Consider the following 16,374-nt stretch of genomic DNA (forward strand, 5'->3'; position numbering starts at 1 on the left):
CCCCTCCTGGCATGCGGTCTTTGCCGTTCCAATTTTTATGCCATCCTTTACTATTTCTCGTTTTTTTTTCTTATCTGGATCCAGCATTCCATCCCTGGACTTTGGCTGCTCATGTAGGTTGTTTTGCCTTTCTCCTATTTCCTTCCTTTTCCCATTTGTTTCTGGATTATCTTATTTGTCCTATTAATTCCATGTTCTGTTGTTTGGCTCTTACTGTCTCCTTTCATTGTTCTAGTTCCTGTCTCATTGTTTCATCTGATTTTTCTCTTATGCTCACGGGTTGAGTTCGTTAACTCCTACACTTGGCGTATTTGGATGTGTCCCTTACCAGTCTCCATTTACATATTGTTTCTTCTCACCTAATTCATCATCTACCTCTGTGTTTAGCTGCTCAACACCACCGTCTTTTGGAGAAGATAATTCAGGCTTGTATGTAGACAAAACTCCTTATAATCACACTTTCTCTGCACATTTTTGCTGTGTATACCTCGGGCAGATAGTCTTTCTCCTGTGGTGATTCTACACATGTCTGTTTGCTTGTGACTGGGGTAAGTTGTCATATTATTTTTTTTTTCTCTTCTATCATTGCTTATACATCATATTTCAGGATCCCACCTGGTGGTGGGTGTTGCCTGGTCAGGTATGCTGAAACTTGTATCTTAGCACTATATCTGTATACTTCTCCAATGTTCAATGTGAAGATGGGGTGTTTCTGTATATAATATTCTGTGGACCATCACTCATGGACTTCATGAGCAAAGCAGATAGAGATTTTTGCCCATCCTTACTGACCCATGATTTTTCCAATCTCGGTCTTTCTGCTTTTCAAAATAGGAAAACTCGGACATCCATTGCACTGTATCAGGTGGATTGTTCCTCCACACCCTCCAACCTGCTGTCCCCCTTTCTTCTAGTGGGACATGGGGATCCTTGCCACTTCTGGTTCCCAGTTGCTGGAGTGGTGGACTGTGGAAGTTTCCTTAGATTGGGTTTTGTACGATAACACAATCTTATAGCCATATGTAATCACTTGATGAGAAGAGGGCTATTATCGTTATGCTGCATATTATACATACAAAATGGTATGAAATCTATTATGTAAGGTGCTTCCACTGGATGTTTTCTACCCAGATGGACCACACTTGACATAATCTAATTTATACCAAGGAGCTTCCCCCAGATGTTTTTGCATGGGTGGACTAGCTATGGAGGAGTGGAGGTAATACTGTTTTGGAAGTTAAAATTTTCTAACACTGAGAATGTTTTTGCTTGGGCAGACTGCACTTGTTGATTTTACAAACTTATGCAAAGTGCTTCCATGTTGTTTTTGTCCTTGGACTGCACTTGGCATAATATCTTCTATGCCAAGGTGCTTCCCCTGGATGTTTTCTGCCTGGGTGTACCACACTTGGCCTATCCCTAGCCACGTATTCTGTTTGGTTCCTCCCTGTTTGTCTTGTCTTTTTTACTGGTTGAAGAGCATACCTCTCCAGAAGTAGTGCTATACCCTGCAGATGTGCCTCATATTTTAATTGTGGCACACCTGCTTTTTTCATAGCAGTCATTCTCTGCTTGATTATTTGTTTTTGCACCTGCACCAGCCCCTCCACTTTTTTCAATGTGGGATTCTAGCTATGGTGGAGTGGAGGTAATATTGTTTTGGAAGCTAAAATTTTCTAACACTGAAAATGTATTTTTAATAGGTACTTACCTCCCTTCCTCTCCACTGATTTGCTGGTGTTTTTAGGTTTGTATATACCAATTCTTGAAAGTAAGGATTGTGCCGCATGGGTAGAGGGAGCTACCTGTGCTAGTATAGAGGGTGCAATGGGATTGGTGGAGGGTGGTCACATGATCAGCACATGTTGCTGCAATGACACAAAAAATATAGGGGTATAAAAGACTGGTGCACATTTATAAAAAACAAATTACCAATGCCTAGAGGGCAAATGAAGGCTGAGATAGCTATGGGTTAGCTGAGGTAAGTACTTATTGGAAATACATTTTCAGTGTTAGAAAATGTTAACTTCTAACAAAGTAATTTGTTTGGAATGAAAAAAAATTTTGTAGCACGTTATTCACGTTAGACAAACTTATCAAACACAATTTTTAAGGTTAATTATTAATCTATGAAGCAGGAATCTTGAAATGTTATATTTAAAAAATGTTTGAAAGTATTACACATACACAAGGTATGGATGTTACTTAAGATGTAAAAAGTTTATCCAAATTTTTATACTTTTATTTTACAGATGGATTTAAGAAGATCACAAGAATGGAAAGTTATAGTAATAATGCTAATAATTATGAAGTCGAATTTTATCACCAGTTTTTCCAAAGAGGACAAAAGAAACTACTTGAATTCATAAGGAGAAAGGTATATCAGTTTTATTATTTAGAAACAAAGTATTTAATTCAGCAGTAATAAAGTATCTAAAGTTATCTTGCCTACATTGCTACAATGTTCTTTAGAAAACTGCAATTTTGTGAACATTTCACACAAAAATTCTTCATAATTTGCAGACACTTTTTAATATTTTGTTCTTCATATTTCTCAGATGAACAAATTATATCATTGGCATAAGTGTCTTTGAGAAATTTGTAAAGAATTTCGATGTTTTGGTTCACAACAATGCAGGTATACAGTTTCAATTTTTTATGTTTATGTTCTGAAATGGTACTATCTCTTCTCAATTTTCATTTGCCCTGCAGGCATTGGTAAATTTTTATAAATGTGCACCAGTCTTTTATACTCCTATATTTTTTGTGTCATTGCAGCAACATGTGCTGATTATGTGACCATCCTCCACCAATCCCATTGTGCCCTTTATACTAGTGCGGCACAATCCTGACTTTCTTGATTGCCATTCTCTTGTATAGACGTGTGTTTTACATTTTCCATGTGATTGCACAATTTTTGATTGGGCTTGTTCACCAATTAATTTCTGTTTCAAGTTGAAGTTTCTACTCATTTGTTTTTGAGTTGTTTCTGTTTTCCAAATTCTACTTTGTTCATATGTATTTTGTCTTCTTATGGCAGTTGATAATTTTTTCACCATAAGTAGACAGCAGTTATAACACTAGGCCTCAGTTTCAGGTTTCACAATGTCTGCTGAGGTAGGTCAAAGTGCACGTCAAAATTTATTACAGAGTTACATTCAAAATTTTATTAAATTACCTTGTTATCAATGTATAAGAATAAACTTGGCATCAAAACGTAGTTAATAAATCAAATCATAATACTATATATGTTCTTACTTTTATAAGGAAATATCCTCAATCTCTCCTAGTGTGAGAATTGACATTTGCTCTCTAGGTCGTCCCTCTTCTCTAATTTATTTTCCATCCATCTGAGAACTACAGAATTTAACATGAATTATTTATTATGATATAAATGTTACTTAGGCAAAGCATAATTTTTATAGCTTTCAATTTTATTTGTTTATGAAGCCATAAACTAGAAAATCAGATCCACTTGCCATGCCCACCTGTTACATCCTCTCTTTCACAAGTTGCCAGTAGAAAGTCAAAGTTTTAATCTATCAAATGATGCATTATATTATATTGTTTTCTGTACAGGACATTGTCTATTTTGTTGTTCATTTTCAAATTTTTTCCCAGGGAATCACATCAATAAGCTTAGATGAATTTTTAAAGCTCTTATCACATCGTTAGGAAGCCAGAAAAATTATAATAGTTATAGATCATTGCTTGCTTTTTGTATGTTTTTATTCTATTTTCTTAGATCCATTATTTAATTAATTTAATTAAATATGGTTCAAATGTCAATAAAATGAAGTATAAACAGATGTATACTGTTACAAGCTTTAAGCTATGTAGGATAGACAATTGTGGTTTCCTGTCACAATTTGCAGTCATTCTAGAAAGAAAAATGGGTAATTTAAATTGAGATTCTAATTTTATATGGTGGTTATGGGGTTGGTTAATTTGACTGACCTCTGTATAGAGTTATGGTAGAGAAAAGAAATATAGTATATAGTTTTCTGAAAAAAAGTTTGGTATTTATTTTGGAGGTTTTAGAGGTTATGCAAGTGAAATTTGAAAATCACTTTACACTCAGAGTAGTCAACACTGTGACTCCATATATTTACAGACAAATTTTTAGTAAAAATAACAAAACATATTGATTTTTTGTCTATAAAAGACTTGTAATGTTTACTGAAGGCTTGCCAAATTGTGTGAAGCTACATTAAGTACCTTAAGAGTTATAGTATGTATACCTTCATGGTTACAAGGTTGTAAAATACATGAACCTGTTGTGAAAGGGTTAAAAAAACAAATGGTTTGATTACTTTATTATGTTCTAGATTTATTTAATTGTGAAATAAGTTGATGTTTTGTTTCAAGATTGTGTTAAACTCCTACTGTAATGCTCTGTTATGAAAAAATTAATGGTTTGATTACTTTGTCGTAATACCTTAGTCGCTGAGTCCTTATATCGTGAGGACATAATGTAACTCATGTAATGTTTCCAAAATTAAAACTATTGGAAGGAGTTTGACAGGAACTTTTTGAAAGTTGCATAAAAATATAATTTTTAATTTTGATTTTTGCTACTATTTCTACTAAAAATTCATTATTGTAGTTATTTGCACTCACTCTGAATAGTTCTTCTGCAAGGTGATTTTCATGTGAAGTATACAATACTTTTTTTTATCTTAGTTTTTAAATATTATTTGAAAAGTGTTTTTAAGGTAAATTTTTATATTTTATTTTTCATTTTCTCTACCACATCACTAATTTTAGCTATTATCATCAACATACAATGCAATGAAATGCCTAAAATTAAGAAATAGAAATATGTGCATATCTTTTATCGAATAATCTTAAAATATTTTTTTTTTGGGTTATATTCATAATTTCAGATCTTTACCTTTTCACGTAAAACTTATTTTTAATGTTTTATTTTCCTTTCCTGTCCTTTACATTTTACTATTAATCTAGACCAGAAAATTTAGAAAACAAAAGTGCACTTTTATACATTCTGGGGAACTTTAGACATTTATTTACACCTATAAGATTGAAATGATGTTATTATTTACAGTGGGCTTATATACTAAGAGAATAACAGTCATCTACTAATATTGTTATACACTTTTATTGTAAGAATTGAAAAATACACATATCCTAATTAATGTTCTTTGTTATATTCGTATGTTGCACTTTTGGCATCTTTCAATACCTGCTTGCTGGGCTTGTATATGCTGGTTGAGGAATCAAAATCTGAGTTAAACTTGCAGTTTAAAAGGACACATACTGTGTCATGCCCTAAATCAGTTTTGTTCTCTATTATGATCTTTCTCACCATTGAAAATGCCTATTAACTCGATGCATTGGAATATGATACAACAAGCAGATAGTATAACAACAAATTATAACAATGTCATCCAAAATGAGTAAATATTTACTTTATCCTAGTTGGCACTCTGTGAAGTTGAATTTTGTGACTGTTTTTTTGCTAATTTATTAAAAAAGGTTGATATTGGGAGATATCATAATCGGGAAAGTTAACAAGCCTGCAGTAAAACTGTGAAAATATTTTGAGTGCAAGGTGATTTTCATTTTAAGTATAAAAATACTTTTCTTCATCTTGTAGTTTCATATTTCATTTGCATAACCTCTAGAACCTCCTAAATGAACATCAAAAGTGCTTTAAGGTAAATGTTTATTTTTAATTTTCTCTACCATATAACTAACTCTAGCTATTATCATAAACATGCAATGAAATGATTAAAATTAGGAAATAGGAAAAAAGTATATGTCTTTTAATTTTTTGTAGAATATCTTTAAAGATATGGTTTTGGTTATAGTAGTAATTTCATGACTTAAACCTTTTCATGTATAGTTGATTTTTAATGTTTTATTTTCCTTTCTTGTCCTTTACCATTTATTCTTCATCTCAACACAAGTCAATAGTGCCCTTGAGGCATATTACAGTGTCTTTGGCAGACACGCACAACCCATCGGCAAAATCTTCATGCACCTTGCAATATCTTAAGTCTTGAGAACTGACATAAAGTATGGTTTATATTTAAAAAATGTTTAAACTTTTCAATTATGCATTTTAAAACATAACTAATACATAATTAACTAAAATGTAATAATAAGACCTAAATACAATTTAAACTGTATTTCTAACTATAACATATTTAGGTAAGAAATAACCGTAAGTGCTGTAGTCAATTAAGTAGCTAACAATACTGCAGTCAGTTACATGTACTCCATGACGATAATGGGGTGGCAAATTCAAAATAACCATTGTTAGATTATAGTGTAAAAGGAGCTCTTTCTAATAACTATACACAAGTGTATGTAACATTGACATGTAGGCTACAAAGTTCAAATAAATCTGTTTTAGGAGGGCATGACACCTGTCAGGGGTTGAAAAAAAATTATTACTTGTTTCAGCTTCTTTCAGTTAGAGATCTTGGAAATATGCAAGTCAAAAGATTATGTAAACATTTCAGCATTCTAGATGTACATCTACACAACTACCATTGTATTATTGAAGATAGAGTGCCAAAGTAGATAATTTTCATGGCTCATTGGTCACGTGACAATACATCTGAAGTTTTAACTAGGTTTTCAGAGGTTTCTTTTGAGATAAAGGACTTAAAATGTAGATAACAAAAAACTTTGAATCATAACATACATTATAATGTTAATTTAATTCACTTAGTAAAGGTGTTTATTTACATTTTGAATGTAACACAGTGACTTGCAAAAAAAAGTGTTTAAAGGGTTACAAGTCTATAACACTCACTGATGAGATGGGGTTCCACAAAACTGATAGAGGGTTCTTTCCTGAATATTGCATTATAATTAAGTTCCATTCCAGATTATACCAACTCGTGGACTATCATGAGTAAAGCAGTGTTTGGATTGCTGCCCATTCCTTGGGTCCTAGTTGAATAAACCAGGACCAGCTTTCTTTTCAGAATAGGTTTTTTGTGATCACCCATTACAAAGTTTTAAGGTGTTGCATTCCTCTGGATTCTCCACCACATTGTTGCCCCCCTCCTCTAATGGAGTATGGGAGCCCTTGTCACTTACTACTTCTTAACTGCTGGGGTGGAGGAACTAGAAGGCATCCTCCTGAGCATTACTACTTTCACTCAATTAAGAATAGGGCAGTAGTGTTCTGTTGGACCAGAAGATAAATACCTGATGCTACCTGCCAACACAGTCCTTACACATGTAGTTAGTAGTCCCCCCCCCCCCACTAAAGACCAGTTTTGGATTAGAGCTGACCCACTATGTTTGCATTCCCTCTTCCTAACGTTTTCCAGATGTTGGGTCCTTGAGTGTTCTGGTTTTGGTTGTGTTCTGGGTCTGCACACATGTGCCCAGCCCAGGTTTTCCCTACTGCTTCCTGTTCTTGAGGTGAAGATGTTGGGACCCTCCTACTGTGAACTAGTAGATAAATACACAATGCTGCCTAGTTTTGGACTGGAGTTGACACACCAAATATGATCAACACCATTTGGTACATCCAATTACTGGTTGGACCTGCATATTTTCTGTTTGGATTACACATATCTTTACAGAGGGTGAAGAGTATACTTCGTAAAGATCGGGTGTGGTCTCACATGAGTGTGATCCTATAAATTAGGGTATCACACTCCATCAGCACTCTTTAGGAACCTTTTTAAGAGTGCTCATCTAGGTCATGTTACACCAGTCCCTTCACCATTTTAATGTGAGATTCTATCTATTAAGTGAGTGGAGGTAAGGTATCCATATTGGAAGTTAACATTTTCCAATATTGAAAATGTATTTCCAATAGATAAGTATCTCTTCTTACACTTCCCACCCATTATCTCCACTTCTGGTGCACTTTATTTTTTGACTAATGTCTAAGTGATAATTGTGCTTTACAGTGTAAATGGAGTCAGCTTCACTAGGAGGATGTCTCACACTCCTATTGGTGGAGAGTTGTTGCATGCTACAATGAAGCTATACCACATGTAAATGTGATGTTAGGTGGGAGCCTCAAGGCTAGTTGTGAGCCAAAATTGAGTGCAACACAAAGTGAGGAAAGCTATTATGTGAGATGAGGTAAATGGCTATCGAAAGTATATTTTCAGTGATGGAAAATGTTAACATTCTATAATTTAGGTAAGTTTCTGACAGTATGATCACATTCTTTATTAAACCTTTTGAAGACTACCTGATTTCTCAAGCATTCATGAAATAGCTAATGACAAAGTCTAAAAATACATCTTTAGCATTTTGTATGCTGTACTGGTTCATCCAATTATGGTAGTTTTAAGTATGCAAATTAATAATGTAAATGTATATTTTCATTCTTAGCTTTTCTTTGAATGCACTTTTTTTGTGATAATAGGTTTGGTGTTCACAAAGCTACACTATAGGCTATCCTTGTTTAAACCACATATTTTAGCATTGGAAGTCCGTTAACTTACCATTGTGGGGATATAATGATAGGAGTTTGTAAGAAATAATAGTTTATTATCTTATAATATCATAATAATAATAATGTTATAGATTTAAATAATGTTTAGATGATAATACTTTATTATCTTATAATATCATAATAATAATAATAATGTTATAGATTTAAATAATGTTTAGATGATTTGCTACGTGATGAATCATAGCACTTTATCTGTAAACTGAGTTCTTCATATTCATTTTATATTTATTAGTGTCCTTCAAAAGAATTAAACTCTTTATTGTGTAGAAATGTAGGCGAATTTGATTACAGACGGACATATATGGTGATTACGAGGAAAATCCCACTCTTAATGTTTAAAATGGCAGTTTCCTAAAAATCACTTTTGCTTTGGAGGGGACTAAATTCTGCCAGGTGTATATTACAAATGATAAGTTTCATTCAAGAAGTTTGTATTTAATAAGGTGTGTTTCAAAAGGTGATCAGTATGCCTTCTGTCATTCTCAACCAGCATTTCAAACCTATCCCTAAATGAAGCATTAACTATTCTGGGCAATGCTCATTGATCCTCACAATTTCATTTCTAATGGCTGTTTTCAGAGCCTCTAAACATCATGGGCTTATTTGGATAGGCATTTCTTCTGAGGAAACCCTGTAGCCAGATATTTGCTAGTACAATCTCGATAAATTAATTTATTAATACTTCTTATAGAAATTAGTAGTGAAGTGGGTGCCCATTTTCTATTTGTGATTTTCTTTTGACCAAGGTAAATCTGCCATTATTTTGATAGCACCGTTAAACAACATCTGCATAATTCTGCAAGCTCTTGTGCATTTTATTCAAATCACTAAACTTGCATTGTTAAAAGTGAAAAAAATAAAAACTTTGCTAATTTGTAAGAAAAGCAAATAAGAATGCTGTGTAACATGTTCAAACTTTCCTGAATAAAACAGTCTGCACCTTTAGAACAATTATTTTTTTAAGGTATATCATTTTAAGTATGGGAAATTCCTTTATAATCACTCAATGTTTGTGTGTGTATTTATTCAGATATTATTTTTTGTAAAAATTAGAGAATAAGTCCCTTGTTGAACTTACATTCGCTGATAAGTTTGGAGTTATGAATTTTGTGTTGCAGTTATAGTATTACATAATAAATGCTTTTCTGTTCTTTCAGAATTCATTTGGTAAAACTCAAGACAGAGGGCAGCTTACAGATGACATCATACTAAAAGTCTTCAGTGAGATAGAAAATATCAAAAACAATCAAGAAAATACTAATTCTGTTCTTATTAGTCTGAAAAGTCAAAATGAAACATTGCTCAAAGAAGTAGCCATATTACAACAAAAACACATCAAACAACACCTGGTTTTTGAAAAGGTGAGCAGATGTTTTAGCACTAACTATATTTTTTTGTAATCTTTTTATACAACAATTATTGATAATAAAATAAAAAACAAGTTGAATAGGTTAAATTTTGTGTAGCTATAATTTGGTAGCACCAGTAAAATAGGTGAATTGTTCTTTAACTTTAATGAAGTTAATGTGTGATAAAGCAGTTTTATTTAAATGTAATTGGATAACCTTTGTGCACTTGTCTTACAACAATTGCTGATGGAAAGTTGAACTGTTTAACTATTATGATTTCATTTTTAACGTACAGCTGTTGTTGGAAAAAAGTCAAGCTCATTCTTTTTATAGCTTTAATCTGTTAGTATATTAACTTGTCAAACAACAGTAGAAAGTTAAATAGGTTCATTAATATTTTAGCTTTAATCTGTTAGTATGTTAACCTGTCAACCAACAGTAGAAAGTTAAACAGGTTCATTAATATTTTAGCTTTAATCTGTTAGCATGTTAACCTGTCAACCAACAGTAGAAAGTTAAACAGGTTCATTAATATTTTAGCTTTGATCTGTTACTGTGTTAACTTGTCATACAACAGCAGAAAGTTAAACAGGGTCATTATTTTTTTATATTTGATCTGTTAATGTGTTAACTTGTCATAAAACAACAGAAAGTTAAACAGAGTCATTATTCTTTTATATTTGATCTGTTAATGTGTTAACTTGTCATAAAACAGCAGAAAGTTAAACAGGGTCATTATTTTTTCATATTTGATCTGTTAATGTGTTAACTTGTCATAAAACAGCAGAAAGTTAAACAGGGTCATTATTTTTTTATATTTGGCCTTTTAGTGTGTTAATGTGCATACAACAGCAGAAAGTTAAACAGGGTCATTATTTTTTTTATATTTGATCTGTTAGTGTGTTAACTTGCATACAATAATATATAGATAGGTTCATTATTATTATTTTTTTTACTTAAATCTTATCATAGAACAGTAGAAAGTTAAGTAGGTTTGTTCATTTGATTTTACATGTTATCTGTTATCCTTTAAGTTTTATAACAAGAGTTGTTAATAGTTTTTTAGGTTTAGTCTGACTGTAACAGTTAACCTGTCACACAGCAGTTATAAAAGGTTAATGGTTACATTTGATTCTAGCTGTAACTTCTGTTAACTTGTATAACAGTAACTGATAGGAAGTTGAGTGTGTTAATTTTAGCTTTTAGATTTCAGTTAAAAGAACAAGACTTATAGTCAGACAAGCTCACTCATGGTGATTGAGAGCAATTTTAAGCTTAGCAGATTTTTTACTTTGTCACATGCTACTTTGTATGCAAGCCATATCCTTATTTTTAAACTTTAAATGTATTTTTTCTACTTTCATTTTATTGTATTAGCTGATGCATTTTCTTGCATCCTTGGTTCAGTCACAAAGTAACGTGAAACCGAAGAGGAAGATGCCACTGGTGACTGATAATGAGACAAGCATGCCAACTAGTAGCAAGGTGTCTTGCCTCTCTCATCAGGTTAGTAGTATTGAAAAGAGGGGAATAGCATTAACTTACCTATAAGAAAAGTAGCTGCTACTTATTTTAATTTGGGAAATGAAGAGTAATTTTTTTTCATATTACTGTATCAATGATTTTGATGACTGACTATAGAAACTATAGAATGGATTAAATATTTTAAGTTTTCAAAATCAAACTTCATATTTTTCAATGATATTGGCATGTATATGAGGGCAATGATAAACTCTTCATGTAGGTAAAAATAAAATATTTACTCTTATTTATATAGATATATATATGTATATTTATCAAATTAGTGTGATAATTCAGAATTTGCATTTTTCAGGGCTACCCTCTTAACAGAAAGTAGAGCTAATGACCTATAACCTATATATATATGGTAATTTAAATGGAGCATCCTCCAGCTGTGGTACTCGTTTAGAAAATGCTGGTGTTTATGTGTGTGTTTTTTTTGAAGCTGTATTTTTAACTAGCTGTACATTTAATTTACTCAATAATTTAAGGTAGGGATTGTTAATAAAAAAATATTCTTTTTGGTTTTTAAGATATGGCTGTTAACTTAAAGTAGAATAAATGATAATAGACTAGGTAATAAAACCCCAAAAGTTACGTGTACAGGCATTCTTGGGTGACCCCAAAAGTTACATGTACAGGCATTTTTGTGTGAAAGTTGGAAACGTGACTTTTTAACTCTTTTCAGCACAGACTTGGTCTCTGGGACCAATCTCATAACCATCTTGTGCTTGTTATAGTTTTCATGCTATAACTTTTAAATTAGTAAGCAAATGTTAATGAAATTTGGCTGATTATAAGTAAACATTACAATGCTTTCATATGCAAAATATCACATTTTTTTTATTAAGTCTTAAAGGTTTATAAATCAATGTTTTTCTCATGTCTATTTTTTCATCTACTAAACAATGCCAAATGTGTGAGGACTGGTAATTCTGCTAAATAAGTCTGTAAGCATTCAAGATAAAAATAACCTTCCTTTTCTTGACAATATCAGATTTTACATACTTAGCATCATGTTTTGTGTCGCACCTTTCCAAAAAAAATTATGTGGATGTGACACACTGTATGTGTAATTTGACAGTACCATAAATTAAATGGAAATGCTAAAATGTATTAAGCCAAACAAAACCAAAGCATTGTACACTTTATAAAATGCTGAAATTAACAGGGGGGGGGGGGTATTTTTAAAAAAAGCATTTAAAAGGGAGTAATCAATAAAGTTAAATTGTGATTAACAGTACAGTAACTTACTGCTGATTGCCTAATCTAGGCTTCATATGTTGGATTAGCATATCTCCTTCAACCATAGCATAGTCTACTTTTCAACATTATGATTGCTCTGAACTATGCTACAGGTGAAGAAGGTCCTTTTAATCCTTCACAGTAACTTACTGCTGATTGCCTAATCTAGGCTTCATATGTTGGATTAGCATATCTCCTTCAACCATAGCATAGTCTACTTTTCAACATTATGATTGCTCTGAACTATGCTACAGGTGAAGAAGGTCCTTTTAATCCTTCACATGAAGTCTACAATAAGCAAATAGTTACTTAAATTTTACTTCTAATTTAGGTAACTGAATTATATTTAAAACTTTTATGCTCAAAAGTTACCAATATTTGTTAATGCATTGAAAAACTTGGACATTTTTAACTTGCTAACTTTGTGAAAGAATCATACACTAGGTTAAATGGTAACCTTCCAAAGTGAACAGCACTAACTTGTGTTTTTCAATCAATATATAGCTTCAAGGTGGTTTGGCCATCTGTGCACAAACTTGTTGTGAAGAAGTTACACAAGACATAAATCCACACGGCTCAGAATGTTTTGAAGCCATATGTATTTTGGAGGAAGATGATGAAGGAAGGTAAAGGAATTTTTTAATTGTTTATAGATGATATAAGTTAGTGGTGTTAAATGTATCCAAAATTTTATTTCAGACTTTAGTCTATGTACAAATTGAAAATATAGAAATTAAGAGAGAGAGAGAGCAAGCTCAGAAACAAGATAGCTCTTATTATTAAAATTTTCTATTATTTTACCATAACTAGTGTTTTTCATGCTATAACTTCATTTGTTATTGATGTTATTTGCTTTTCACTCTGTGAAGTCTCCAACTGTCTTCTTATATGTATAGTTGAAAATTTTACTTGGCCAACACAAAAGGTATAGGGGTTTGACAAAAAAATTGAAACACCTGCTAATTTCAGAAGACATCTGAACACCATTCTATAAATTCACATTGAACATGCAGATCAAGATTTAGGTTTCCAGAGTGTGGGAGTGCAGTGATCAGTCACGTTTGTTATCCTTCAACTCCATAATACATCTTCCTGGAAGTATCAGACAGACTTAGCTGAAAAGTGTGTGGATGTTCCATAGCAAAGAACATTCACATTGAGGATGTTTTAAGGGCAGCATTGATAGGACATGTAATCAAGATCATTATATATTGTGAAAGAAAAATATGTTCAAAGCTCAATAGATGGCAGAGAAAACTGTATGAGATTTTTATTGTCAGCTGATTTGGAAGTTGTGCAGTGTTTACTTCATGCAGATTTATTTTGTAGAATTGGCTTCAGGAATATTACAACTCTGTTTACTTTTGGTAAAAAGCTGTAAGTATTCGATTTGTGGGGCAGTAAATTGGAAAAGATCATAAAATTAAGGTATAAAATAAAGGAAAGACTAAGTTAAAGTTAGAAGTGTAACAAAAGAAAGATGGGAATGTTTTATTTCAACCAAATTCTTCAATACTGCCACGTTTACTGCTTTATTGGTTCTCTCAGAAGAAACAACAGTGAAAGCTTTCCCAAAATATAATATAAAAATTTATCTTTCTTGTACTATTGTTACTTGAACTGATATAATTTTTTTGAAAATATGAATGAAATTTACTATAGTAAAATTTCCACCCATAAGCACTGTCTTTTACTGTGTTAGTTTGCCTCATGAAAAATATATTACTAAAATTACTTTAAATTTAGCTTGAAAACATAGAAACTGTTAAATTGAATTCTAAGGATACATCATGTCCAAGTGGAAATAAATTCAGAGCAGTTTATCTGTCATAACTAGTTGTACAAGGTCATGTCATTGAATTAAACTTTTAATATCACTCTGTTTGTGTTTGAAGTAAAAAAAAAAAAACTTGAAGAAACCCACTATAAACTAAGTTCAGTTAGTATCTCTTTTAACACCAGGTATTTCCTTTAACTTTTGGATGGGCAGATATAGTGTTAACTTTTTCACAATGGTTTCGTGTATTTTACGTGACCTCGTAACCAACTTGTAACCATGAAGGTATACACATTGTAACTCTTAAGGTACTTAATATATGTTCACAAAATTCGGTGTGCTTTCAGTAAACATTACAAGTCTTATGTAGACAGAAATTCTGAATTTTTAATTAAGTATTTTTACAAAATATATGGAGTCAGAGTGTTGACTGCTCAGAGTGCAAAGTTATTTTCATGTTAGATTAAAAGTGCTTTCTCATTTTAAAATTTTAAAATTTCATTTGCGTAATCTCTTAAGACTTTCTAAATAAATATCATAACTTTATACTTTATTTGTTATTTTCTCTATCCTAACTTAGTCAATTTGACCGACATTGTAACCACCATAATAAATTAGTAAATTAATCTAAATTACCCCTTTTTTCTTTCTAGAATGATTGCAAATTGTAACAGGAAACCCAATTGTTTATCCTAAATAGCTTAAAGGTCCTAACAGTATATATCTATTTATGCTTAATTTTACTGTTTTATTGCCTTTTAAACCATGTCTAACTAATAATCCTGTCACACAAGCCATAAATCACTCCATGAACATGCATCTCAAGTTAGTGTATTGAATTATGTAATGCACAACCTGCTAATGAGTATACCTCATGAAGAATTTATACTCTTATTAATTTCATTATCTTACCTTATCTAACCAATCAGTTTCTATATTTTACATTTTAGTTGCTTTTGTAATAATAAATGAAGAATACACATGAAAAACAAGAAATATAGTAATCACCTAGGTCATCTTGTTTTTTTAAAACTACATTTCAATGACAAGTTTATTCATACACAATGATAATAAAATAGTTTAATTATATTTTCAATGTAACTCTGTAAAATGTTGGGACATGCAGAAGGGTTAAGGTAACAGAGTAAACTGACAAGATTGTGACATTCAACAGTCAGACACACAAAAAAAAAGTTTAAAAATGGAACTAACAGAAATGAGGTGAAAAAAAAAACCCTGACTAACTACACACTTGATGTTGTACATACAAGAAGTGCAGGAAAAATGAAAATCTTTCAGAACTAAAACCTGCCAGATGACATGTTTCAGTAAAATAGACAAGAAAAAGGAAAGCTTTCTCTATGTCTTCCTTTCAAATTCAGCTACTCTTTTATAAAGAATCTTTAGATCTTTAAGAACTCCTTTATTAATCACTTACTTATTTTCGTGTTTTATTAATATGTTTGAAAATGTCTTTTAAATTTGATCATTTGGGGTACAGTGTACCCTATATTTTTTGTTTGAGGTACACATAAGAATTTGGTGGTACAGAAGAAATAATCATTTATTACTACTACATTAAAATTTAGGTCTAGTCTATCTCGTTTTAGATGTTTGCCAAGATTCTTATGATAGGTTTAAGTACTTTTGAAAACTTCACTTTTTTCAGCCAAAAATTAATGATTCATATTATTTTATGCATTTTGGCTTTTTAAAAAGTCAGTACCACAAATAGTTACTACCTGTCAGTTTCTGGTAATTAAAATTTTTAAATGAATATTTTCCACATCAATTTACTGAAAAAAGATGTCCACTGGTTTCCTTACACACTTTGATAGCTTTATCTTGTTTACGTATAAACGAAACTTTATTACATGCTTACTAAACAGAGCTTACAACCTGTGCTCCACATATCTTAATCTACACTCTGAAATTTCTTTCTTACATGACATCCTGAAACGTAACTACTATCCACAACACTTATTAGAAAACATTACCAACACCTTCCTAACAAAGAAACTCGC

At 31.7% G+C, this 16,374-nt stretch overlaps 1 protein-coding gene across 7 annotated transcripts in view; it reads left to right on the plus strand.

The window, feature by feature from the left end:
• LOC106467552 (heat shock factor protein-like) overlaps positions 1–16,374 on the plus strand; it is a 57,356-nt gene that overhangs the window by 27,407 nt on the left and 13,575 nt on the right. For all 7 annotated transcript variants that reach the window (XR_002612444.1, XR_002612445.1, XM_022395752.1 and 4 more), the window contains exons 3-6: positions 2,253–2,377; positions 9,616–9,819; positions 11,185–11,313; positions 13,078–13,199. Coding sequence is in view for 5 of the 7 variants with exons in the window: in XM_022395752.1 (XP_022251460.1) it covers positions 2,253–2,377; positions 9,616–9,819; positions 11,185–11,313; positions 13,078–13,199 (580 nt within the window). In the remaining 2 variants the exon portion in view is untranslated. The remainder of the gene's footprint in view (positions 1–2,252; positions 2,378–9,615; positions 9,820–11,184; positions 11,314–13,077; positions 13,200–16,374) is intronic.

Source organism: Limulus polyphemus, unplaced genomic scaffold, assembly GCF_000517525.1.
Source record: "Limulus polyphemus unplaced genomic scaffold, Limulus_polyphemus-2.1.2 Scaffold2658, whole genome shotgun sequence".
NCBI lineage: Eukaryota > Metazoa > Arthropoda > Merostomata > Xiphosura > Limulidae > Limulus > Limulus polyphemus.